Source organism: Lepidochelys olivacea, assembly GCF_965140295.1.
Source record: "Lepidochelys olivacea isolate rLepOli2 genome assembly, chromosome: 28".
Taxonomy (NCBI): domain Eukaryota; kingdom Metazoa; phylum Chordata; order Testudines; family Cheloniidae; genus Lepidochelys; species Lepidochelys olivacea.
Window position 1 is genome coordinate 6,125,890 of NC_140438.1, and position 24,819 is coordinate 6,150,708.

The 24,819-nt window shown below is 66.5% G+C and overlaps 1 protein-coding gene across 3 annotated transcripts; it reads left to right on the forward strand.

The window, feature by feature from the left end:
* Positions 1–218: 218 nt before the first annotated feature.
* Positions 219–23,925, forward strand: LOC311514095 (phosphoribosylformylglycinamidine synthase-like). 3 transcript variants are annotated; one of them, XM_084616440.1, is made up of 30 exons: positions 219–264; positions 1,708–1,849; positions 3,046–3,181; positions 3,442–3,547; positions 3,919–4,105; positions 4,453–4,558; positions 5,220–5,360; positions 5,569–5,693; positions 6,093–6,221; positions 6,972–7,103; positions 7,580–7,708; positions 8,087–8,160; positions 9,537–9,693; positions 9,824–9,885; positions 10,462–10,623; positions 12,117–12,236; positions 12,421–12,552; positions 13,928–14,158; positions 14,650–14,830; positions 15,336–15,419; positions 15,655–15,810; positions 16,362–16,481; positions 16,820–16,965; positions 17,860–18,070; positions 18,280–18,371; positions 18,463–18,577; positions 19,678–19,836; positions 19,935–20,087; positions 21,940–22,299; positions 23,569–23,925. In XM_084616440.1, exons 2-29 carry the CDS (start codon positions 1,717–1,719, stop codon positions 22,260–22,262), a joined length of 4,002 nt encoding a protein of 1,333 aa, XP_084472566.1. In that variant the 5' UTR covers positions 219–264; positions 1,708–1,716; the 3' UTR covers positions 22,263–22,299; positions 23,569–23,925. The 3 variants fall into 3 exon arrangements, with proteins under 3 accessions (XP_084472566.1, XP_084472567.1, XP_084472568.1); XM_084616441.1 differs by having other exon boundaries at positions 23,574–23,925; XM_084616442.1 differs by having other exon boundaries at positions 23,668–23,925.
* Positions 23,926–24,819: the final 894 nt, after the last annotated feature.

The window sequence follows — 24,819 nt, forward strand, 5'->3', positions numbered from 1 at the left end:
CCCCCCCCGGTCCGGGTCTAGGGGAGACGCCGGGACCCCCCCCCCCCGGTCCGGGTCTAGGGGAGACGCCGTGGCCATGCTGTGGGGAGGGATTTCGGGGGGGCCCCTCCTGCCGGGAGGGGGGGGGGGGCTGATCGCAAAGGCCGCCGCGCTGCTCCCCCCGCCCAGCCGGGGGGCGGAGTCACAGGGGGAGCCCAGGCCCCGCCCCCTCCCCCTGCCCCGCCCCCTGCCCGGCGGCGGGAAAACGGGGTTTGGTTCCATGAGGTCGGTTGGCCGCGCGGGGGGTAACGGGGGCGGGGGGGGGCTGAGAGGGGTGTGGGGGGGCGCTGTGGGGGGCATATGGGGTTAGAGTGGGGGGGGCGCTGTGGGGGGCATATGGGGTTAGAGTGGGGGGTATATGGGGTTAGAGTGGGGGGGGTGCAGTGGGGGGGTCGCTGTGGGGGGGTATATGGGGTTAGAGTGGGGGGGGCGCTGTGGGGGGTATATGGGGTTAGAGTGGGGGGGGCGCTGTGGGGGGGGTATATGGGGTTAGAGTGGGGGGTCGCTGTGGGGGGGTATATGGGGTTAGAGTGGGGGGTATATGGGGTTAGAGTGGGGGGGGTGCAGTGGGGGGGTCGCTGTGGGGGGGTATATGGGGTTAGAGTGGGGGGGGCGCTGTGGGGGGTATATGGGGTTAGAGTGGGGGGGGCGCTGTGGGGGGTATATGGGGTTAGAGTGGGGGGGGCGCTGTGGGGGGCATATGGGGTTAGAGTGGGGGGGTCGCTGTGGGGGGGTATATGGGGTTAGAGTGGGGGGGTCGCTGTGGGGGGTATATGGGGTTAGAGTGGGGGGGTCGCTGTGGGGGGTATATGGGGTTAGAGTGGGGGGGGCGCTGTGGGGGGCATATGGGGTTAGAGTGGGGGGGGCGCTGTGGGGGGGGTATATGGGTTTAGAGTGGGGGGGGTGCAGTGGGGGGGCGCTGTGGGGGGCATATGGGGTTAGAGTGGGGGGGTCGCTGTGGGGGGGTATATGGGGTTAGAGTGGGGGGGGTGCAGTGGGGGGGTCGCTGTGGGGGGGTATATGGGGTTAGAGTGGGGGGGGTGCAGTGGGGGGTCGCTGTGGGGGGCATATGGGGTTAGAGTGGGGGGGTGCAGTGGGGGGTATATGGGGTTAGAGTGGGGGGGTCGCTGTGGGGGGGTATATGGGGTTAGAGTGGGGGGGGTGCAGTGGGGGGTCGCTGTGGGGGGCATATGGGGTTAGAGTGGGGGGGTCGCTGTGGGGGGTATATGGGGTTAGAGTGGGGGAGTGCAGTGGGGGGTATATGGGGTTAGAGTGGGGGGGTGCAGTGGGGGGTATATGGGGTTAGAGTGGGGGGGGTGCAGTGGGGGGTATATGGGGTTAGAGTGGGGGGGTGCAGTGGGGGGGTCGCTGTGGGGGGGTATATGGGGTTAGAGTGGGGGGGGTGCAGTGGGGGGGTCGCTGTGGGGGGGTATATGGGGTTAGAGTGGGGGGGTCGCTGTGGGGGGTATATGGGGTTAGAGTGGGGGGGTGCAGTGGGGGGGTATATGGGGTTAGAGTGGGGGGGTGCAGTGGGGGGCACTGTGTGGCTGTGTAGGGGTCCTGTGGGGGTTACAGTGGGGGGTCTCTGTGGGGGGTGGGCGCTGTGGGGGGACGCAGTGGGGGGCTGCCCTCTGGCTGGACACTGACCCTGTTCTTCCCCCCCCCCAGGACCCCGCCATGGCGGTGCTGCACTACTTCCAGCGCCCCGGGGCGGAGGGTGGCCCTGTCTCCCTGCTGCGCTCGGCCCAGGCGGTGCTGGGGGGCGTCCGCGCCCTGCACAGGGAGCTGTGCTACAGCGTCAGCTGGACAGGTACGGGCGGGGGGGGCAACGAGGCCTCTTGGAGCCGCTGGTCCCGGGACCCCCAAAGGGTGGGGCCAGGCTGGGTCAGAGCCAAAGGGGCGTCCAGCCCAGCGTCCTGTCTTCCGGCAGCGGCCAGAGCCGGGCGCCCCCGGGGGAGCGGACGGGGCAGGGCCATGATCCAATGGTCCAGCACCCTCCCTCTCCCGTCAGCTCCCAGCTGCTCCTCTGCCTCTCCCTGCCTGGGGCAGCTCCTGGCTCAGCTGCTCAGCAGGGAGGGAGCCCAAACACATCCTGTAACTGAGCAATCTGCGGGGGGGGGGGGGGGGCCTGTAGCCCCGCATGCCCCGCCGCCCCCCCCCCCCCCACGCTTCAGCTGCGAGAAGGACCACCGGCTCGGTGCAGTGGCCAAGGCGGTCGGGTCGGTGTCTTGTCGACGACGCCCAGTACTAGTGCCCTGGCTCTGTGGTGACAAGTGCCCTAACCCAGGTGTGCCCGCGACAATGGTGCCGGCTCAGTCCGGACACCGTCCCCTCGGCCGGACAAAGAGGCCGTTCCGGTGACTTCGGTACAAACAAGTTACGCATTTCGCCCCAGACGTTGTTAGTTACCACCCTTCTCCTCCTACCTGCTGCTTTGAACCAACCATTCTCCTGTCAGCCCCCCCTTATCTTCGGAGGGGGTTGCCGTGTCCCTGTCCCCTCTCTTAGGAATGTGTTTGCGTCGCTCCTTGAGAACTCTGGGTGTTCTTGTTCCATCCCCTCTGGTCAGGCCTGTGCTTTCTTGGATAGCCAATGCCTAGTGTGGTGTTGTTTTGCCAAGGCCCGGCCTCCTCTGGTTCACAGCCTTTGGGTCACACTGTTAGTTAAGCCCAGGGCTCCAGCAAGGCCTAAAGTGGGTGACTGAGCCTCAAAATGGCAGGTGAATTTCAGTGTTGATCAATGCAAAGTAATGCACGCTGGAAAACATCACCCCAACTCTGCACGCAAAATGACGGGGTCTAAATTAGCTGTTACCACTCGAGAAAGAGATCGCGGAGCCATTGTGGCGAGTTCTCTGAAAACATCCCCTCGACGTGCCGCGGCCGTCAAAAAGCGAACAGAACGTTAGGAACAGAAGTGGGCATCATGTCCCATGGGGGCTCCCCTACCTGGCAGGACCCTCAGCCCCCTTGCCTGCTGGGTATCAGCCCCATTTCTCCCCTGCAGGTGCGTCGCCCCCCAATCCCCAGGAGACCCAGCTGCTGCACTGGCTCTTCGGCTGCCCCTTTGAATCCGGAGACGTTGCCACGGAGTCCTTCCTGTGCCCAGGGCCCACCGACCTGCTGGTGGAGATCGGGCCACGGTGCGTCTCAGGGCTCAGCAGGGGGCTCCGTGCCTTGGGGGCCGGGAGTTGAATCGGGGGTGCTGTGCCGCAGGGAGCGGGCCAGGGGCTCAGTAAGGGGTGCTCTCCCCTGGCAGACAGGGCTGGCCCCAGTGAGGGCTAGGGGGCGCTGTGCCGCAGGGAGAGGGGTGAGAGGCTTAGTGGAGGGTGCTGTGGAGTGGAGGGGCAGCTGTGGGGCTGGGGCTGTGTCTCCCGGGACTGTTAACCCTTTCCTGGCGCAGGCTGAACTTCTCCACGCCGTTCTCCACCAACGTGGTGTCCGTGTGCCGGGCCGCGGGGCTGGGCTGTGTTGACCGTGTCGAGTGCTCCCGCCGCTACCTGCTGCAGGTGAGGGGGGATGTGGGACCCCTGGGAACGGAGGGGATGACCCCTGGGGGATGGGTGGGGAGGTTCCGGCATTGTGGGGTTAATGGGGCTCTGGGGTGGGAGGCAGTTTCTGGGCCGCTTGCTCCCCCCCCCCCGATGCCCAGATCTACAGGTGGGGGTATGGGGGGCCTTGGTCTGTCTGTCTCCCCTTCCTGCTCCTGGTGATGGGGGGGATCCTAGTTCTCAGCCCCCCTCCACCCCCAGTGCCTATCCACAGCGGGGAGGGGCAGGAGGTTCCTGTTGTCACCCTCTCGGGGCGGGCGCTGGGTCCCCTTTCTCACCCAAGGGGAGGAGAGACAGCTCCCCATTCTCACCCCCATCCTCCCTGGCAGTGTGCCCGACACCCCACACCCCCTGAGGAGGCCGCCCTGGTGGCGGTGCTCAGTGACCGGATGACGGAGCAGCGCTATGAGGAGCCAATCCGCAGCTTCGCCTTGGCCACCCGCCGTGCCCCCACCTGGCATGTGGATGTGCTGGGGGGGGGCCGCACCGAGCTGGAGCGAGCCAACCAGGAGCTGGGTATGGGGGGCGGGGTGCTGAGTACCTGGACTAATGGGGGTGGTTGGGTATCATGGGAGTCAGGCTTGGGGGGCTGGGCATGGGGAGCTGGGTATGGCGGGGGGGTGGGGAGCGGCTGAGCACACTGCAGAGGTTGGGGTGGGGCGTGTGGGGGGGAGGAGATGGACACCCAGGGGTTGAAGCTGGGGCTCTGCAAGATGAATGACTGGGGTGGGGTGGGAGCTGTGGCTGACGCAATGTCCCAAGCCCCTCAATGTCCTGTGTGGGGGGGAGGGTTCTGCCCACCATGGAGAGAGCTGGGGGTCAAAGGTCTCTTCTCCCCCCCCATTCCACCCTTTCCCCCGCAGGCCTGGCCTTCGACTCCTGGGACCTGGATTTCTACACTGAGCTCTTCAAGAAATACGGGCGCAACCCGACCAGCGTGGAGTGCTTCGACCTGGCCCAGTCCAACAGGTACCGGCACCGAGTCCCCCCAGCCAGCCAGTCCCCTACCCTGGGGCCGGATGGGAGCCGGCGCCCCCTCGAGGGGAGAGGCCCCGTGTCCCATTCCCAGCACCCCTGAGCCAGCCAGTCCCCCCAGCCAGCCAGTCCCCTGCCCTGGGGCCGGATGGGAGCCTGCGCCCCCTCGAGGGGAGAGGCCCCGTGTCCCATTCCCAGCACCCCTGAGCCAGCCAGTCCCCCCAGCCAGCCAGTCCCCTGTCCTGGGGCCGGATGGGAGCCGGCGCCCCCTCGAGGGGAGAGGCCCCGTGTCCCATTCCCAGCACCCCTGAGCCAGCCTGCGGCTGGATCGGAGTCAACATCCCCTGGAGGGGAAAGACTCCAAGTCCCATTCCCCGCCCCTCTGATCCCTCTGACTCTGGGCCCGGTGCCCCAGCAGTGGGTGACTCTTCCTGTCTCACCCTCCAGGGGAGCCAGCGTTGCCTAGAGGGAAAGGCCCCGTGCCCCATTCCCTGCCCCTCTGAGCCAGCCAGTCCCTGCCCTGGGGCCGGATAGGAGCGGGCACCCCATTCCCTGCCTCTGCCAGCCCCTGCCCTGAGGCCGGATGGGAGCCACACCCATCTTGAGGGAAAGGCCCCCCTATGTGCGTGTCTCACCCCCTATCCCTGCCCCCCAGCGAGCACAGCCGACACTGGTTCTTCAAAGGGCGCCTCCTGGTGGACGGGAAGGAGGTCTCGGAGTCGCTGTTCGAGTCCATCATGCGGACCCAGGAGAAGAGCAACCCCAACAACGTCATCAAGTTCTCGGACAACAGCAGGTGCCTGCCTGGGACCCCCATCCGTGGGGATGGGAATGGGGCTCGAGCTCATGGCCAGGGTTGGATTCAAACTCTCACTTCCTCTGGGCTAGGTGGGGCTTTGTGGCTGGTGGCCATGGCTGGGATGCTCTCCCCCCGCCCCCTTGGGGCAGGGATGGGGGTGGGGCTCCGTGGTGACGGCCGGCCGTGGCCGGTTCTCTCCCCCCAGTGCCATCCAGGGCAGGGCCGTGTGTTCCCTCTGGCCCCGCGACCCGTCCCGCCCCAGCCGCTTCGAGAAGAGAAAGTCGACCCGGCATGTCATCTTCACTGCAGAGACCCACAACTTCCCCACGGGTCAGTGCGGGGGGCAGGGGGGCTGTGTGTGTGCAGGGGAATATATATGTATGGGGGGCTTCTATCCATGGGGTGGCATGGCGGCGTGGCCAGGGGGTTGTGTGGCAGTCTGCAGGGGGGACATTGGGGGAAATCCAGGGGGGGCAGAGTGAATGTGGGGGGGTGAGAGGGTGTCCATGGGTCAGGGGTCTGTGGGGGGGCGGGTGGCAGTACGTGGGGTTATGGGCTGTGGAGGGGTGGATGCTACACGCTTTCCCTGCTCTCCGTGCGCATGCCCCAGGCCATGAGGTGCAGGGGCCTCCTGTGTGGGGCGGCTGTGGGCCTGGCACTCTGGGGTGTGTGTTTTGGGGGGTACCTAGGAGGGGTGTCTCCTCGCTCTCACCCCCGTGTGCTCCCCAGGGGTGGCCCCATTCAGCGGCGCCGCAACGGGAACAGGCGGGCGGATCCGGGACGTGCAGTGCACGGGGCGTGGGGCCCACGTCATCGCCGGCACGGCGGGGTACAGCTTCGGAAACCTGCACATCCCTGGTGAGAGTAGGGGGGCCCCACTTCCCCCCAGCCACCTCCTCCTCCCCTTCCTCTGCCAGGCCCTGGGACCCCTTCCTCAGGCCCACCCTGCCCCCAACTGAAGTCACAGGGCCCTCCTGCCCCTGGGACCAGGCCCCAGGACACTCTTCCCCCAAACCGTGAGCCCCTCCTCCACCTGGCCATGAGCCACAGGACCCTCCACTTCCCACCCTTGGACCTCCCTTGACCTCATCTTCACACCCCAGATAACGAGACACTCCCCCCCCGCCCCGCCTGCGTGCCTAGCCATAGCCGCCCACCCCTGTGCCAGGCCTGCTCCCCAAGGGCTGCGACCGGAGCGTGCCCGGGACCTGCATGGCTCTGCCACAGGGCCTGGCTTTCCACGCTCCCTGCACCCACCCCAGGGTCTCCTGGCTTGCGGGGGGGTCTGTTTGCTGACTCAAAAGGATTCACCCCCCCCCCCCCATCAATCTCCTTCTAACCCTGCGGTTGCGAGGCAGGGTCTTCCCGGGTTACTCCCCACCCCCTCCGTCTCCCCTCCCGCCGTCCCCGCGGGGCACTGCCTGCTGGGCTCCCTGCTCTGGTCCTGGTCCCAGGGCGCTGCGGCTCGTCCACTCCCCGGCTTCGCCTGGGTTCAGAAGACGTCTTTCCTGCCGCCAACTGAGCCGTCCGGCTGCCTTTTGCGCCCCTTGGGGTTGGGGAGCCCGGCATCCAGGCTGGCACCCCCTGACCGTCTCTCCCTGCCCCCAGGCTACCCTCTGCCCTGGGAGGACCCGGCATTGCCTTACCCCAAGAACTACGCCCAGCCCCTGCAGGTGGCCCTCAGGGCCAGCGATGGCGCCTCTGACTACGGCAATAAGTTTGGGGAACCTGTCCTGGCTGGTGAGTGTTGGAGGGGCCATTCTGGGGGTTGGGGGGACCCATCCTGGCGGGTGGGGGCTGAGCTGAATCTTCACAGGGGCCTGCTCCCAAGAGTCACCCCATCAGCTGCCCTGTTGCTCCCCCCTCAGAAGGGGCACCTGCCTGGCCCTCGCCCGCCCTTCTGGGGCGGCCAGGAGGCTGTGGGTTCTAGTCTGTCCTTCGATGGTTGGGGACGCGGCGGGCTTGGGGAGCGCCTGGCAGGGAGGATGTGCCTGGCTCTGGGGTGGGGTTGGGGAGCGCCTGGCAGGGGGGACGCATCCGGCTCTAGGGCGGCCTTGGGGAACACTGGGCAGCGGAGGAAGGGGATGCGTCTTGCTCTGGTGGGGGGGATATAACAACCTGAGCAGGAGAAATGCCAAGCACTAAAGGGCTGTGGTGCCCAGTGGGGAGAGGCTGGGGGGGGTGTCTCTGCTCTAACCCCCGCCAATCTCGGGCAGGGTTCGCCCGTTCCTTCGGCCAGCGGCTCCCCAACGGGCAGCGGCGCGAATGGATCAAGCCCATCATGTTCAGCGGGGGGATCGGCGCCATGGAGGACATTCACGTGCACAAGGAGCCCCCCGAGCCTGGTGAGTATGCCCCCACTCCGTGCCACTCCCTAGCAAACCCCCTCTGCCCCTTCCCCCCACATCGTGCAGTTCCCCCACAGCCTAAGAACCTCCCTGCCCTGCCTCCCCCAGATCTAGGGTGACCAGATGTCCCGATTTTCTAGGGACCGTCCTGATTTTTGGGGGCTTTTTCTTATATAGGCTCCTATTACCCCTCACCCCCGTCCCAATTTTTCACACTTGCTGTCTGGTCACCCTACTCAGACCCCATGTTGACTGGGAGCAGCCATCTGGCCCCAGGGCTTCCCCCTCTTTGCGAAGGGGGGTGAGGGAGAGGCAGCGCCTTGCCATGGGGCTGGGGTGGGTTTTGTGGGGTCTTACTGTTCGCTCTCCCTCCAGGGATGCTGGTGGTCAAAGTGGGGGGCCCTGTGTACCGGATCGGAGTTGGGGGGAGTTCAGCCTCCTCCATCCAGGTGAGTGAGGAGGTGACCTGGGGGGCAGGGACGGGGGGTTTCCCTATGGGCGCTGGGGGGATGGAGGGTCAGTAGAGCCCCACCCCCACCCACTGCCCATACTGCTCGACTTACATCCCTGACATGACTCCCCCTATTTTACCCCCCAGGGACACCCGCTCACTGCCCCCATACAGCCCTGCCCCCTTGTCACCCCCCCACAAGCCACAGTGCAGCCTACTTGGCCCCCTCCCACAGTGAGGCCTGCCCCCCTCAGCTCTGGCCTTGTGTTACCCCCACCCTGCCACATACCCCCTCCAACAGTGGGGCCCATGCAGCCCTCACCCACCATGTCTGTAGTGGGGCCTCCCCGGCCTCCTATCCCTATGTGACCCCTAGGATGCCCCCAACTCGCTTCCCAACGAGGCCCACAGTCCTCTGTGCCCAGCGCTGCCTGGGCAGTGCCCCCACGTGCTCTCCCCAGCCTGAGAGCAGGGGCATTGGTGCTGTGTTCGATTGAGCCCTGTCCCCCCCAGAAGCAGGGGGACAATACCGGCGAGCAGGATTTGGGGGTGCTGCTGGGAGGATTAGGCTTGGGGGGTTGAGGCTTGTCACGGAGTCCCTGGGCGATGCTCTGGAGCTGCTCCCCATGAAGCCAGGCAGGACTCTGGGGGAGTCGCCTTTCTGTGAGCAGCCTGTCTGCCGGACACACAGCTCACACAGCTTCCACCTTCCTGGGTCTGACCTCGGAGCCTCCAGCCTCCTCTGCCCCTCCCTGCGCTTCCCCCCAGCGAGTCCGCTCAGGCAGGGCTCCTGGGGAAGCCAGAGGGTCCTGCCCCCCAACTCCGCAGTCAGACGGGACTCTCAGCCAGCCAGGAAAACAGAGGTTTATTAGACGACAGGGACATGGTCTAACACAGAGCTTGTAGGTGCAGAGACCGGGACCCCTCAGCTGGGTCCATTTTGGGGGCCAGTGAGCCAGACAACCCCGTCTGCCCTTCACTCCTCGTCCCCAGCCAGCCCCAAACTGAAACTCCCTCCAGCCCCTCCTCCTCTGGGCTTTGTCCCTGTCCCCGGTCAGGAGGTCACCGGATTCCTTTGTTCTCCAACCCTTTAGCTCTCACCTCCCAGGGGGGAAGGGCCCAGGCCATCAGTGGCCAGGAAACAGGGTGTCGGCCATTCTCTGTGTCCAGACCCCTGCACACACCGGCCCTCTAGGGCTCTGCAATGATCATACACCCTTTACCCCACCCCCTAGATACTTAAGAACTGCCTAGGGGAAACTGAGGCACCCCCACACTATTCAGAGGAAACATTAAGAACAGTCCCACTTCGTCACAAGGCTGTATCAGAAGATTTGTGTCAGGTGACTTCCCCCCCCCCCCATCTCCCGTCAGGTGCAGGGTGACAACGCCAGCGACCTGGATTTCGGGGCGGTGCAGCGGGGGGACCCCGAGATGGAGCAGAAGATGAACCGGGTGCTGCGGGGCTGTGTGGAGACAGGGAAGGCCAACCCCATCTGCAGCCTCCACGACCAGGGGGCTGGGGGCAATGGTGAGGGGGGGCAGGGCCGGGGGGGGCAGTGGTTCCAGGGTGGTGGGGTGGGGGATCAGTGCCTGGGTGGGGCGTAGTGGGGGGGCACAGTGCCCCAGCAGTGGGTGACTCTTCCTGTCTGGCCCTCCAGGGAACGTGCTGAAGGAGCTGAGTGACCCAGCCGGGGCTGTGATCTACGCCAGCCGTTTCCAGGTGTGTGGGGACCCCCTACCCCTCTGCCCCCCACGCCAACTGCTCCCAGGTGTGTGGGGACCCCCTCCCCTCCCAGCCTGCCCCGTCATACCAGCCACTCCCAGGTGTGTGGGCCTGTCCCAGCTTCAGGGTAGCTGGGCATGACCCCATGGCTCCCCCACTCCATAGTAGGGGTGAGGCTACAACCCCCCGCAATGTACCAGGAGTCTCCCCTCTCTGAGGCTGGGCCCAGCCGTAGCCCCCCCATCCCCAATATTCAGTTCAATATTCGACTCACCCCCATGGGGCTGGCTGCAACCCTGCCCCCAGCAGTGCTGTGGTGTGGGGCTGCCAAGCAGGGATGCTCCCGGCCCCCAGCTGGCGGCTCCAGGGTGTGTGGGACCCCTGATTTCCCCCCAGCCCCCGGCCTCACCATAGGGCTGCTCTCAGCCCCTGACCCCACCCCTGTCCATCACTCCTGAGTATGTGGGACCCCCCACATCCCTCCCCCTCTGGCCCCTTCTGGGTGTGTGGGACCCTGCGCCAGGCCCCCAACCTCCTCCCCTCCCCCCTCCCTGACACCCATGTACCTCCCAGCTGGGTGACCCCACGCTGAGCGTGCTGGAGATCTGGGGGGCCGAGTACCAGGAGTCCAACGCCCTCCTGCTGCGCCCCACCGATGCCGCGCTGCTGCAACGCCTGGGCCAGCGCGAACGCTGCCCCGTGAACGTCGTGGGCACCATCGCCGGGGACGGACGGGTACGGGCGCCGGTGTGGGGGAGCCGGGCCGGGGCTGTGGCTGGCGGGGCGGCTGGGGGCACCGGGCCGAGGGACGGGCAGCCGGGAGCTGCATGTGATGATGGCTTGAGCCTAGGGACAGGCAGCTGCGGGGGGACTGGCGCGTGGGAGTGTCACAGAGTGTGGGGCAGTCAGGCCCCTGCACCCCCCACTTCCTGCCCTTCACCCTGCCTCTCAGCCAGCCAGGAACACAGAAGGTTTATTAGCCGACAGGATCACAGCCCAAGCCAGAGCTTGTCGGTACAGACCTGGGTTCTGGGCCTCCCACCACCTAACCTCACTCCCCTTCCTGCTGCCTCACCCAGCCACCCCTGCGGCCCCTCCGCCAGCCTCTGTCCAGTTCCCCGGGCAGAAGAGGTCACCTGGGCTCAGGTTACGAAGGGCAGCCGCCAGCCTTTACCTGCTGGCCGTCCGGTGTGGTCCCTCAGGGGAGTCCCCCACTTCTTTCCCGTCCCCATCTCGTGTTGGTGCAGCACCCCAGGGACACGGCGGCACGCCCCGGGTTAGCAGAAGACAGTAAGCTCGTAAAACTCCCATGCACCCTTCCCAGGGTAATACTCCCCACTCCATGGGGCCCGGGGCCAGGACTTGGGTCTGGGGGAGGGGCGGCCTGGGGTGGGGAAGGGGGGGGCCAGGCCTGAGTCCAGGAGTGTGGGGGGAAGCAGGGCCTGGACTGGCACTGGTGGGAGGGGGTTGGGGCCAGGACTCTTAGCCCCGGGGACACGGGGTACTGGAGGTGGGGCAGCAGGGCACGGGTGGCTAGGCCTGATGGGGTTCGTGGGGGGGAGGTGCTCGGACTGCAGGGGTAGGGTGGTAGGGCTCATACGTGGGGAGTGGCTCACATGGGGAGACAGGGCAGCAGGGCTCAGTGGGTGGGGACTGATGGTGGGGCCCTGGGTCATTGGGGGATTTGTACATGCGGGGTTTGAGCCAGGGCCGTGGGGGTGAGGATGGGTCTCTAGGCGTGCGGGGCTGGGTCTCTGGAGCGGTGCCGGGGGTGGGGTTGGCTGGGACTGGGGAGGGGCACTGGGGGGCTCTGTGGAGAGGAAAGGGGGGTGTAGCACAAAGGCTGGGATGGGGACCCTGGTAGCAGAGATGGGGCCTGGAGGTGGGAAGAAGGGGGTGCCGACACCGGAGAGGGCGGGGTGGGCATGGGCTGGTTGGGTTAAGAGGGGGCTGGCAGTGGGGCGGGCTGCCTTCCCCAGGGTGTCCCCTCCGGTTGGAGAACCCTTGGCCAGGCAGCTGCCCCGGCCCCGCCCCAGCCTCTCATTCCAGCCCCTTGGGCAAAGCCCAAACGCCCAGCCCAGGGGCAGGAAGCAGGCATCTCTGTGGGGCTGGAGGGTGGGGTGCTAACCGCTGGGCCCCCTGGCCCTCCACACCCCAGCGCACCGGGGCATAGATTGGGGGGGCTGTGACTCGTCACTGACACCCCCCCATGGGTTACCCCCCCTCAGATTGTGCTGGTGGACGACCTGGAGGCCCCAGTGACGGACGTGGCGCCAGTGAAGCCCAGTGGGAAGAAGACGCCAGTCGACCTGCAGCTGGAGTGGGTGCTGGGCAAGATGCCACAAAAGGTACGGGGGGGGGGGCCCTGGGGTCGCACCCACAGATCCCCCCAGACTGCCCCCCCACGGCGCCCCATCTGGGAGAGGCCAGGGCTGGAGTAGCGGGGAGCTCCCCAGACAGATGGTGCCCCCCGCTTGCTCCCCACAGCGTCCCCTGCTGGATTAACTCATGAATGTCCCATCTTTTCTCCAGGAATTTGTCTTGTCCCACAGCAGCCCAGCCCTCCACCGCCTGTGCCTGCCCCCTGGGCTGAGTGTGGGGGACGCCCTGGAGCGGGTCCTGCGGCTGCCGGCCGTGGCCAGCAAACGCTACCTGACCAACAAGGTACCGTGTGGCCCAAGTGAGCTCGTGACGATTCAGAGGGTAGTGCCCCCAACCCTGTGTAACGATGCTGGCTCTGGCGGGACCCAACCGAGAGGGCCAATTCAGGGCAAATGGCTTAGCTGGGCAGTTACAGCCCCAGGCTGGGGTTTCTGGGCACACCAAGGCAAAGACAACCAGCCAGCCAGAGAGGACTTTGGTTTTACCCCACCGGCTAACCACAAATCACACAAGCAATTCCCTTAGACACTCCAGTTTCCCAGTATCCCCACCAGTGCCCCTCATTATGGGGACGAATGGTTATGAAAACCAATACCCCAGTAAAAGAACAAAGGTTCCCTCGATCCCAGAGGACCAAGCCCCAGACCCCGGTCAATCTACAAATCAGATCTTACCCACAAATCACGCTGTGGCCAATCCTTTAGAATCTAAAATCTAAAGGTTCATTCATAAAAGGAAAAAGATAGAGATGAGAGCCAGAATTGGTTACATGGACTCAATTCCATCCAGTCATGGCCAAGTTCTTGGTTCAGGCTTGTAGCAGGGATGGAATAAGCTGCAGGTTCAAATCCCGTCTCTGCAGAACATCCCCAGCCGGGAGGGGTCCTCCAGAGGTCGGAAGCAGGATTGAAGACCAGATGGGGGAGCTGCAGCAGCTCTTCATAGTCTCTTGCCATGTGGTCTGTCTTTCTTTGTCCCAAAGACAAGCTGTCCAGCCCATGGCCTGGAAACACCTCAGGGGTCGGTCCATAGGCAGGTCCCTGCCTGCCTGGCTGAGTCCCCAGGCGTGTCTGCCTTCTCTCAATGGGTCACTCGTATAGCTGATGGTCCTTAATGGGCCGTCCAGCAGGCTAGGCCGAGCTGACCCCAAACTGTCTGGGGTGTCCCCCAGAAGCACAGCACAAGTTTGAACTACAGACAGTATAGAGCCAATATTCATAACTTCAACTACAAAAATGATCCCTACGTATAGACAGCATAATCCTGACCAGCCAGCCATCGCCTTCCTGTAGACACCTTACACGACAATCTCTGGACAATATTTGCTGTCCATATAGAACAGTGGTTGCAACAGTGATCTATACGGTTACAGATTATGTCAATAACATCACACCCTGTCTCTGCCCTCCCATGCCAGAGGGTGAGTGCCTCATGCCCCCTGGCACTGTATCTCTGCCCCCTGAGTGCCATATCCCCACACCTCCTGATCCTGTGTGTCTGCCCTCCCGGAGGGGAAAGTGTCCTGCACCCCCTGACCCCACGTCTCTGTCGTTGTCCTGTAGGGGGTAATGCCCCCTGACCCCTAGCCCCAGCTCTCTGCTCCCCCACCTCACCACAGAGGGGTACTGCCACCCTGAGCCGTGTGTCCCTGTGGCAGGTGGACCGGTCGGTGACGGGGCTGGTGGCCCAGCAGCAGTGCGTGGGTCCCCTGCACACCCCCTTGGCCGACGTTGCCGTGGTGGCTCTGTCCCCCTTTGAGACGGTGGGGGCAGCCACGGCCCTCGGGGAGCAGCCACTCAAGGGGCTGATCGACCCGGGCGCGGGGGCCCGGCTGGCCGTGGGGGAGGCGCTCACCAACCTGGTCTTTGCCCGCGTCACCGACCTGCGGGTGAGTCGCCCTGTGAGCCATGGGGGGTCTGCTTGGGGAGGGGAGTTTGGGGTGCTGGGGGGGGTCTGCTTGGGGAGGGGACAGGCTGGGGGGGGCTGAGTGGGGAAGGGCTTGTCTGTGTCTGACATTTTCCCCCCTATGGCTAATCCTCCTCCTCTTGACCCCCGCTCCCTCCGGATGTGAAGTGCAATGGGTATTGGAGGTGCAGGGGGCCCATGGGGCTGTGTGTGTGTGGGGGGGAGATTGGGGCTGTATGGGGGTCCCGTGTCTCACCCCGCTTTCTTCCCAGGATATGAAGTGCAACTGGACCTGGCTGGGGGCGGGGGGTATGGGGTTGTGGGCTCATGTGGCTGATTCTCTCCCCCCTTCCCCTCTGGGACGTGAAGTGCAGCAGGAACTGGGGGGGCTGTGGTGCAGTGGGGGGACTATGGGGCAGTGCAGGAGGCATGGGGCTGGCCGGGGCCCCGTGGCTGACCCCCCTCTCCCCCCAGGACGTGAAGTGCAGCGGGAACTGGATGTGGGCGGCCAAGCAGGCGGGCGAGGGCGCGGCGCTGGTGGACGCCTGTGGGGCCATGTGCGCCGTCATGGCCCAGCTGGGGGTGGCCGTGGACGGGGGCAAGGACTCGCTCAGCATGGCGGCCCGCGTGGGCACGGACATCGTCATGGCGCCCGGTGAGTGTGGGGGGTGGGCTCTGCCCCTTCACCCTGCCCCAGCAGCCCCCCATCCCAGATTCTGTGGGCCCCCTCGCTCCGCTGTCTCCAGCCCCCATGAGTCCCCGGGTCCCCCTCTGACAGGCCTCCACCCTCCCTCGTCCCATGCCAGCTACGTAACCTCTCCACGCTCAGCAGGCCGGGCATCTGTCCATAGGGAAACTGAGGCACACCACCAGATGGCTCATCTCCCACAAACCTCCTCTGTTAGAGGGGTGTGCACACCAGGGCCGCTCCATGTCCATCCCCAAAGCTACTGCCCCATGCCCCCTCTGCCCCCACTGCAGCCAGTCCTCACTCCCCTGTCCACCCCGTAAAGGGTCCCCAATTCATCCCCTGCAGGTGCCCTGGCTTTCTGGCCCCCGGGAGTCCGCTATCCTGGCCCCCCAGACTGGCTCTTTCCCCCGCTTCCCCACCCCCCTAGGCTAGCTGGACTCCCCACTGACCCCATCCCATCTCCCCACAGGGACCTTGGTCGTCTCCGCCTACGCCGTGTGTCCGGACATCACGGCCACCGTCACACCTGACCTCAAGTGCCCCGATGGCAAAGGTGAGGGGCGGGGGCTGGTTGGCTCAGGGGAGTGGGGAATGGGGCACAGGCTCTTTCCCTTTTAGGGGGCACCAGCTCCCATGTGGCCCCAGGGCACGGACTGGCTGGCTCAGAGGGGTGGGGCATGGGGCCTTTCCCCTCTCCGGGGCGCTGGCTCTGATGTGCCACAGGCCAGGGACTGGCTGGCTCGGGGACCCTGGTGTCTGGCTCTGACCCCATCTCTCTTGCCCTGCAGGGGCCCTACTGTACGTGGAGCTGTGCCCCGAGCGGCACCGGCTGGGGGGCAGTGCCCTGGCGCAGTGCTACGCCCAGCTGGGGGATCGCTGCCCAGACCTGGAGAACCCGGACAGCCTGGCAGCCTGCTTCCGCGTCACCCAGCAATTGCTGCAAGGTGTGTCCGTCCGTCTGTCCGTCCCTGCTGGGGGGGTGAGCCCTGCTCTGGGGGAGGTGTGAGGGGGGCTGGCCAGGTGGCCTCCCCAGGCCTGGAGGGTGCCCCTGGGGCTGGGGGAGGAGCTGGATGTGGGCACCCCCAGGAGTGGAGTGAAGCTGGCCTGGGTGCCCCTGGGGCTGGGGCGGAGCTGATGTGGGCACCCCCAGGGTCTGAGGGGCGGGGCTGGGGGGTGGAGTGAAGCTGGCCTGGGTGCCCCTCGGGGCTGGCGGGGAGCTGATGTGGGCACCCCCAGGAGTGGAGTGAAGCTGGCCTGGGTGCCCCTGGGGCTGGGGGGGAGCTGATGTGGGCACCCCCAGGGTCTGAGGGGCGGGGCTGGGGGGTGGAGTGAAGCTGGCCTGGGTGCCCCTGGGGCTGGGGGGGAGCTGAGGTGGGCACCCCAGGGTCTGAGGGGCGGGGCTGGGGGGTGGAGTGAAGCTGGCCTGGGTGCCCCTGGGGCTGGGGGGAGCTGGGGTGCTGGGGGGGAGCTGTCCCACCCGGTGCTGTCCCCCCAGAGTCGGTGGTGAGCGCAGGGCATGACGTGAGTGACGGGGGGCTGGTGACCTGCCTGCTGGAGATGGCCTTCGCCGGGAACTGTGGGCTGCAGGCCGAGATGGTGGCACCGGGGGCCAGCGGTGAGTGGGGGGCCCTGCCCCGAACCCCACAACCTGCGGGTAAATGGGGGACTTCGCCCCGAACCCCTGTCCCGAGCCCCAGAGCCCAGCGGTGAATGGAAAACCCCACCACAAACCCCCTCCCCAAATCCCCGCCCTGAACCCCACAGCCCGGCGGGGAACGGGGGATCCTGTCCCATAACCCCTCCCCAACCCTCTGTCCTGAGCCCTCCCGTAGCCCAGTGGGGAGAGCCTGGACCCCTCCCCCACAAGGCCAACCTCACCGACCACCTCACACGAGCCCCCCCGCCCCCCCCGATCCCCCATTTCCCCCCCAAGCTGACTCCCCTCCCCCCCAGCCCTGGAGGTGCTGTTTGCCGAGGAGCTGGGCCTGGTGCTGGAGGTGCCCAGCGCTGTGGCAGGAGACGTCTGCAGACGGTACGAGGAGGCTGGAGTGCGATGCCTGCCCATCGGGCACACGGGACCCCTGGGCCCCCAGTCCATGGTGAGTGGGGCTGCGGGTCGGGAGTGAGGGGCACCGGAGAGCTGGGGGGAGCAGAGGGCAGGTAGCAGGGGGCTGCAGGTCAGGACTGGGGGGCACTGCAGAGCTGGGGGGAGCCCAGGGCTGGGCTAGCAGGGGCTGCGGGTCGGGAGTGAGGGGCACCCGGCAGAGCTGGGGGGCCCCAGGGCTGGGCTAGCAGGGGCTGCGGGTCGGGAGTGAGGGGCACCCGGCAGAGCTGGGGGGGCCCAGGGCTGGGCTAGCAGGGGCTGCGGGTCGGGAGTGAGGGGCACCCGGCAGAGCTGGGGGGCCCCAGGGCTGGGCTAGCAGGGGCTGCGGGTCGGGAGTGAGGGGCACCCGGCAGAGCTGGGGGGAGGGCTGGGCTAGCAGGGCTGCGGGTCGGGAGTGAGGGGCACCCGGCGGAGCTGGGGGGCCCCAGGGCTGGGCTAGCAGGGGCTGCGGGTCGGGAGTGAGGGGCACCCGGCAGAGCTGGGGGGAGCCCAGGGATGGGCTAGCAGGGGCTGCGGGTCGGGAGTGAGGGGCACCCGGCAGAGCTGGGGGGGAGCCCAGGGCTGGGCTAGCAGGGGCTGCGGGTCGGGAGTGAGGGGCACCCGGCAGAGCTGGGGGGCAGGGCTGGGCTAGCAGGGCTGTGGGTCGGGAGTGAGGGGCACCCGGCAGAGCTGGGGGGGCCCAGGGCTGGGCTAGCAGGGCTGTGGGTCGGGAGTGGGGGGCACCCGGCAGAGCTGGGGGGAGCCCAGGGCTGGGCTAGCAGGGGCTGCGGGTTGGGAGTGAGGGGCACCCGGCAGAGCTGGGGGGCAGGGCTGGGCGAGCAGGGCTGTGGGTCTGGAGCGAGGGCCCCAGTGCTGCAGCCCCCCGGCCCACCCCCTGCGTGCCCCTTAGGTGCGGCTGCGGGTGAACGGGCGAGAGGAGCTGGTGCGGCCCGTGGGTGAGCTGCGCGCCCTCTGGGAGGCCACGAGTGTCCAGCTGGAGCGGCTGCAAGCGTCACCCCACTGCGTGGGGCAGGAGGAGAGGGGGCTGGCACAGCGCCAGGGCCCCAGCTTCACCCTGACCTTCGACCCCAAGATTGAGCCCCCACTGCTGTGCCAGATGGGTGAGGGCCGGGGCCCCGGGGGGGGGCTCACTGGGGGGAGGAGGGGTGTGGGGGGGGTGTCCCCAGATGGCTGTGGAGAAAGGAGCTCTCTGGGAGGGAGGGGTGTGTGTGGGGTGTCCCCAGGTCCCCGTGGCGGGAGGGGGGTCTCTGCCAGTGGGGGTGCACTGAGCCCAGCCGGCCCTGGTCTCTCACCCCCCCTTTGCCCGCAGCCCAGCCGGGCCCGCGCGTGGCCGTCCTGCGCGAGGAGGGCAGCAACGGGGACCGCGAGATGGTGGCAGCCTTCATCATGGCGGGGTTCCAGGTGAGACCTCCCCACCCCCACTCCGAACCCTGGCGTCCTGCCCCCCACCCCCCGACTCTAACCCCTCGGCCCCACCCCCCTCTCTCCCCAGGCCTGGGACGTGACCATGCAGGACCTGTACACAGGGCAGGTGACTCTGGAGTCGTTCCGGGGCCTGGTCTTTGTGGGGGGCTTCAGCTACGCGGACGTCCTCGGGTCTGCCAAAGGTGAGAGCCCTGCCCGGGACCCAGCCAGTGCCCCCCTCGCCTCCCGCCTGGCCAGCGCCCCCCTCGCCTCCCGCCTGGCCAGCGCCCCCCTCGCCGCCCGCCCCGGCCAGCGCCCCCCTCGCCGCCCGCCCCGGCCAGCGCCCCCCTCGCCGCCCGCCCCGGCCAGCGCCCCCCTCGCCGCCCGCCCCGGCCAGCGCCCCCCTCGCCTCCCGCCCCGGCCAGCGCCCCCCTCGCCTCCCGCCCCGGCCAGCGCCCCCCTCGCCGCCCGCCCCGGCCAGCGCCCCCCTCGCCGCCCGCCCCGGCCAGCGCCCCCCTCGCCTCCCGCCCGGCCAGCGCCCCCCTCGCCTCCCGCCCCCCTCGCCCCCCGGCCCGGCCAGCGCCCCCCTCGCCCCCCGGCCCGGCCAGCGCCCCCCTCGCCCCCCGGCCCGGCCAGCGCCCCCCTCGCCCCCCGGCCCGGCCAGCGCCCCCCTCGCCCCCCGGCCCGGCGTGTCCACTCCCCTCGTCCCCCGCCCAGCCAGTGCCCCCCTCGCCTCCCGCCCCGGCCAGCGCCCCCCTCGCCTCCCAACCCGGCGTGTCCACTCCCCTCGTCCCCCGCCCAGCCAGTGCCCCCCTCGCCTCCCGCCCCGGCCAGTGCCCCCCTCGCCTCCCAACCCGGCGTGTCCACTCCCCTCGTCCCCCGCCCAGCCAGTGCCCCCCTCGCCTCCCGCCCCGGCCAGTGCCCCCCTCGCCTCCCAACCCGGCGTGTCCACTCCCCTCGTCCCCCGCCCCGGCCAGTGCCCCCCTCGCCTCCCGACCCAGTGTGTCCACTCCCCCTCGCCCCCCGCCCAGCCAGCCAGCGTGTCCACTCCCCTCGCCCCCCGCCCAGCCAGCCAGCGTGTCCACTCCCCTCACCCCCCGCCGAGCCAGCGAGTCCCCACCCTGGGGCTAGCTGGAAGCCGGCACCCCCTAGAAGGGACAGGCTCCGAGCCCCGTTCCCCACCCCTCTGAGCCAGCCAGTCCCCGTCGGGGGCCAGGTTGGAGCCAGTGGCCCCTAGAAGGGAAAGGCCCCGCACCCCATGCCCCCCAGGTGATTGACCCCCAGTGTGCCTTTTTGTCCCCAGGCTGGGCAGCTTCGGTGACCTTCAACCCCCGGGCGCGAGCCCAGTTTGAGGCCTTTCACCGGCGCAGGGACACGTTCAGCCTGGGTGTCTGCAACGGCTGCCAGCTGATGGCGCGGCTGGGCTGGGTGGGGGGCGGGAGCCCCACGAGCGACCCCCCGGGTGAGTGGGGCTGGGGCCTGTGGGTGGGCTGGAGGGTTTGGGGAGGTGTCTGGGTGGGGGAGTCTAGGGCAGGGCTCACTCAGCCTGTCTGTCCGCAGGTGGGGCCGTCCGTCCCGGGGTGCTGCTGGCCCCCAACGATTCGGGCCGGTTCGAGTCGCGTTTCGTGGCGCTGGCCGTCGAGCAGAGCCCAGCGGTGATGCTGCGGGGCATGGCTGGCTCCACCCTGGGAATCTGGGTGGCTCACGGAGAAGGTAACAGCTCTGGGGGGCTGCTCGCTCCGTCCCATATACACAGCTCCGCGCCCCACCCCAGCGCTGGGTGAGGGGTCCCTGTATAACCAGCCTCTGCGTCCTACCCCAGAGGAGTGGCTGGGGGGTCCTTCCCTAATATGGTGGGAGGGGTCCTTGCCCTGGGCTCCCCCCCCGTCGGGTGCGTCTCTCCGTCGAGCCATGGTCCTGTGTGTGTGGCTCTCGAGGTGTCCGTGCGCCTGAGACGGGAAGGCTTTTCCCCAGCAGGCTCCGCTGGGCCGTACCTGCCCCCTTCTCCCCCTCAAGCTGCTCCCCAAGAGCGTGGAGCACGGTGCGGCCCGGCCCGACCGTCTCTCCGGTTCCTTTGCAGCACCCGTGGTCGGAGACGGGTCCTCCAGCCGACGTGGTGGGGGTGGGGGAGGGTAAATTGTTCCTGCTTAACCGTCAGTGGTAGAGTACTCCTTTCCGAGCATTGGGGTCCCCTTCAGCAAACGGGGGGCACCTCGAGAGAGGTGCCTCTGGATTGGACTCTGGTGCGACCATTGCTGGGATCCTGGCATCCAGTTCTGGTGCCCTCAGCTCAAGAAGGCCTGAGTCGATTGCAGAGGGGTCAGCGAGGAGCCAGCGGGGTTGCAGGCCTCCAGGCAGCATCGAGCGCTGAAGTTAAAGCATCGTCCATCCTGGTTAGCCCAGAGCCCAGCCAGGCTGTGGTGAACCCCTGGGCTCAAGCTCCGTCTGTCTCTCTGTCTGGCTCCAGCTGAGAGCCCCGACGCCTTCCAGCCCCCGACTCTTATTTCCCCACCCCCAGCCTGTCCCGTCCTTTGTTCTCCGGCTGGGGAAATGCTGTGTAGCCTCCCCGAGGAGAGGTGGAGGGGTGCATCTCCCTCTGGGTTGTTGGTAGCTTGGTGTCACTGTCCGGGCCATTGTATTTGCCGTCATCTTCTGAGATGCTCCATTGATACAGGGGCTGAGGCTCCTACAGCTCGGTGACACCCCCACCTATGTTCCTCAGCCGGCCCCAAGAGCAAACAGCCCTTTCCCACCCCACTGGGTCACCAAGCAGCAAACAGGGGAAACTGAGGCACACAGTGGCTTCCAAAAGATTGCCAAATATTCCAGCTTCGGCACACCTACCTTCTAGCCAAGCCACGTGCCACCAGAGAGCTCCACTCTCTGGATGTCTGACGAGCCTTAGTGTCCCCTCTGCAGAGAACGAGACGTAGGAGAGGGGAAGCGAGCTCCTCGTAGAGACTTGCAGTGAATCTCAGGCTGCGTCCTGCCTGCTCGACCCGTCCCTGGACGGTCATGGCAGGTCGGCTCCGGGGTGTGTCTCTTTTGGAGTCTGGTTCCCTGGCTCGTACAGTAGCTGGAGCTCTTGGAGAGGGCGATTCCTGAGTGTGTCCCCCCCGCTCTCCTTCCCCGCCCCCGCGGGTCCTTCCCCCAGAGGGTGTTTGCCAAGCAGAAGGAACTGGAGAGCTCTGTGCTCAGGGCCTCGGTCCGGTGCAGGAGGAGAAGGGCGCAGGCGCTGGCCACAGCTAAGGAAAATCCCCCCGTCTCAGCACGTGAAGGGCCTGCCCAGCTCAAGTGGAGCACGTCGGGGTCCGCACAACCAGGAGAACCCCCGTTGCTGTACAGGGCAAGCAACTGGGCTCCCCACTCCCTGCCCTGCTGGCCATCATGACAGTGAGAGAATGTGCGGGGGGGCTTTATCTGTCTCCCTCCCACGCCCTCCCCAGCTCGCATGCGCTTTCACACTCCCGAGGCAACATCGGGGTATGGAGGCGGTGGGCCTGTTGTGGGGGGTGTCCCGCTGGGGCTCTCTGCCCATCTCCCCCCTTCTTTTCTCCTGCCCCAGGTCGGATGCGGTTCCGCTCACCCGAGGTGCTGGCTGCAGTGACATCGGGGGGCTTGGCCCCGCTGCGCTACGTGGATGACCAGGGCCAGCCCACCCAGGAGTACCCCCTGAACCCCAACGGCTCCCCGCTGGGCATCGCCGGGCTCTGCTCGCCCGACGGGCGCCATCTGGCCATGATGCCCCACCCTGAGCGCTGCGTCCTGCCCTGGCAGTGGGCCTGGATGCCGCCCGACTGGCGCCGCACCATGGAGGTCTCGCCCTGGCTGCGCATGTTCCAGAACGCCTGCGAGTGGTGCCTGGAGCACCCCGAGGGGGAGTCCTGACTGCGGAGCCCCTCGCCAGCCGGTCTCGTATCCCAAGGTTTGTCCCCGGGCCGGACCGGCACAAAACCCGCCCTGGTTTTCTCCGTGTCGACTGGGGAGGCGGGGCTATTTCAGGAGCACATGGCCCCGCCCCCTCCGCCGTGACCTCCTACGCACCGTGCATATGAGGTCCTGCTGGTGGGGGCTGGACGGTGCGCTCTTAAAAATGCCCCCTCCTGCAGTGTGACCATCTGTGCACGGGCATGTGGGGTGAGGTCATGTTGGAGGGGGCGGGGTTTGTGTGAGAGAGGTTGAATGGGGGCGGGGTCACATGAGAGGAGGCGGGTCCACACTGTTCCCAGAAGGTCCTTAGCCCTGATCCCTACAGGGCCAGCTACCCCCAGCCTGGAGACCTGTCAGCAGTTCCCCTCCTGGCCACTGGGACAGACTTGAGGAGGAACAAAAGCCGGGGTGTGAGGGGTTCAGTGGGGAATAAAGTTGGGGGGGGCGTTGTGGGAGAGGCAGGTTTGGAGAGAACCTGGGGAGGGGTTCGGTGGGGGAATTGAGCTGGGCGGCTGGGGGCGAGGACAGGCCCAAGAGGAAGTTGGTGGGGTTTAGTGGTGGGCCTGGTGAGTGGGGAGCGGCTGTCTGAGCAGCCCCTGCTTGCTGGTTAATGGGTCTGGAGCCCAGAGGAGAGGGTGGACCTGCGCCCCCACCAGACCCGGGGAACGGGCTGTGGAACCCCCACAAAGAGGCCACAGATATCTGAAAGGCCTGGGGGAGACTGGGGGTGAGGAAGAGAGTGACTCAGAGGGGACGGCTGATGGGGCAGAGTTGGGGAGGCCGCTGTAGATCAGGGGTTCTCAAACTGGGGGTCGGGACCCCTCAGGGTGTCGCGAGGTCATTACATGGGGGGTTGTGAGCTGTCAGTCTCCCCCCCAAGCCCTGCTTTGCGTCTAGCATTGATATTGGTGTTAAATGTATTAAAAAGTGTTTAATTTATTGAGGGGGTTGCACTCCAAGGGTTGGTTCGAGCCCCACTGCTATAGATGACGGTTCATTCCCCACCGTGACAATTCACACAGTCCCTTTTGCTGTCATATCTCCAGCACATCCGTGGTGTAATAATGTGTGGGGGGGATCAGATCTTCCCTGGGGCACCGGGATACTGGCAGATCCTTTCTTTCCCCACCCTGGAATGAACTCCGCCAGCCTCCCTTCCCAGCCTGCCATGAGCTCGCAGCGGCATCCAGAGGGGAGCACGTTGCTTCTTGTCACAGCGGAAGGTGGCCCTGACCCCTCTGATTGGCCATTCGTTCCTTTGCAGAGCAGAAAGCTCCCACGGAATTTAATACCCGGCTCGGCCAAGAGACACAGAGATGCTGCTGCTCGTCAATTTGTGCAAAGGAAAAACTCTTTTTTTCAGCTGGACCTTGGCTCCTAGGAAGGGAGAGTGGAAAAGCTCAGAGCTGAGGCTGGGTCTCCTCAGTGGTGGGACTGGCCAGCTGGAGACATCCCTGGGTTGAGATCAAAGGCATCAGAAACTCCTCTGCCAATGACAGCTGATGCATTGAGAACTGCCCGAAGCCAAGCAGCGTTGGACCTTACAAAAGAAATTTAAATCGGGTAAAAGGTTCTGTTGCCATATAAATAAAACCAGGAAGGAGGAAGTGGGACTGCTAAACGCTCGCAGTGCTGCCAATTTAGCGATTTTGTCACTGGCTGTTGGGACTTTTTGGTTTCCCTAGCAAAGAAATAAGTGTCAAAGAGACCCCTGTAAATGCTTCCCCGGTAAGTGGGGCTCAGCTTCGATTCCTTGGTGATTGGGAGGGGGTGAAAATCCAGCTCTAATGGGCACGGGGGGAGACAGCTGCCCCAAGGGGAAAAGTTATGATCCTTTTCTTGGTAAAAACCAGCAGGCACCCCTCGCTGGCTGAGGGTGGTGCAGGAAAAACCATTTCCCAGTAGATCTCTGAGCCTGTGGCCACCGCAATGTTACCTGATCAAAGTCCCCCTCCCTGAGTGCACATCCTGGGCCCACTCCCCAGCCTGGGTGCTGAAGAGCTGGAGGGAAAACTGCCCCAGAAAGTCATGGCTGGCAACCTGCCGCATGGGGACCGCTGGGAAATGTCGTCTCCATTGCGTCCATGCACGTGGCTGGGAATCCCTCCCGCGGGGGCGGGGAGCTGCAGCCCTCTGTCCTGGGAGGAGGCTGGAGCCCTCTGCCCATGGGGGGCTGTCCTTGGACGGGGAGTGGGGTCTGGAGCTCCTTCCCCGTGGTGCATTGGGCTGGGAATTTCCCAATGCTCAGAGCAATGGGGGCCCTGGGCTCCCTGACCTCCAGTGACACGGGCTGGAGTAGGCACAGCCAGGGGAAGGGTAGGGCTGGGGTCCAAGCCACTCACAGGCACCAACCCAGGTTAGCTGCTGCTCCTGGCACAGGGTGGCACCGTCCCCAGGTGGTGATCTCCTTGGAACACTGCTCACCCTGGACAGAATATTCCAAGTGTGTGGGAAACACGCCGCACCCAACAGACGTTTAGCCCCGCGAGGACTTTACTTTGAATTACAAAGGATC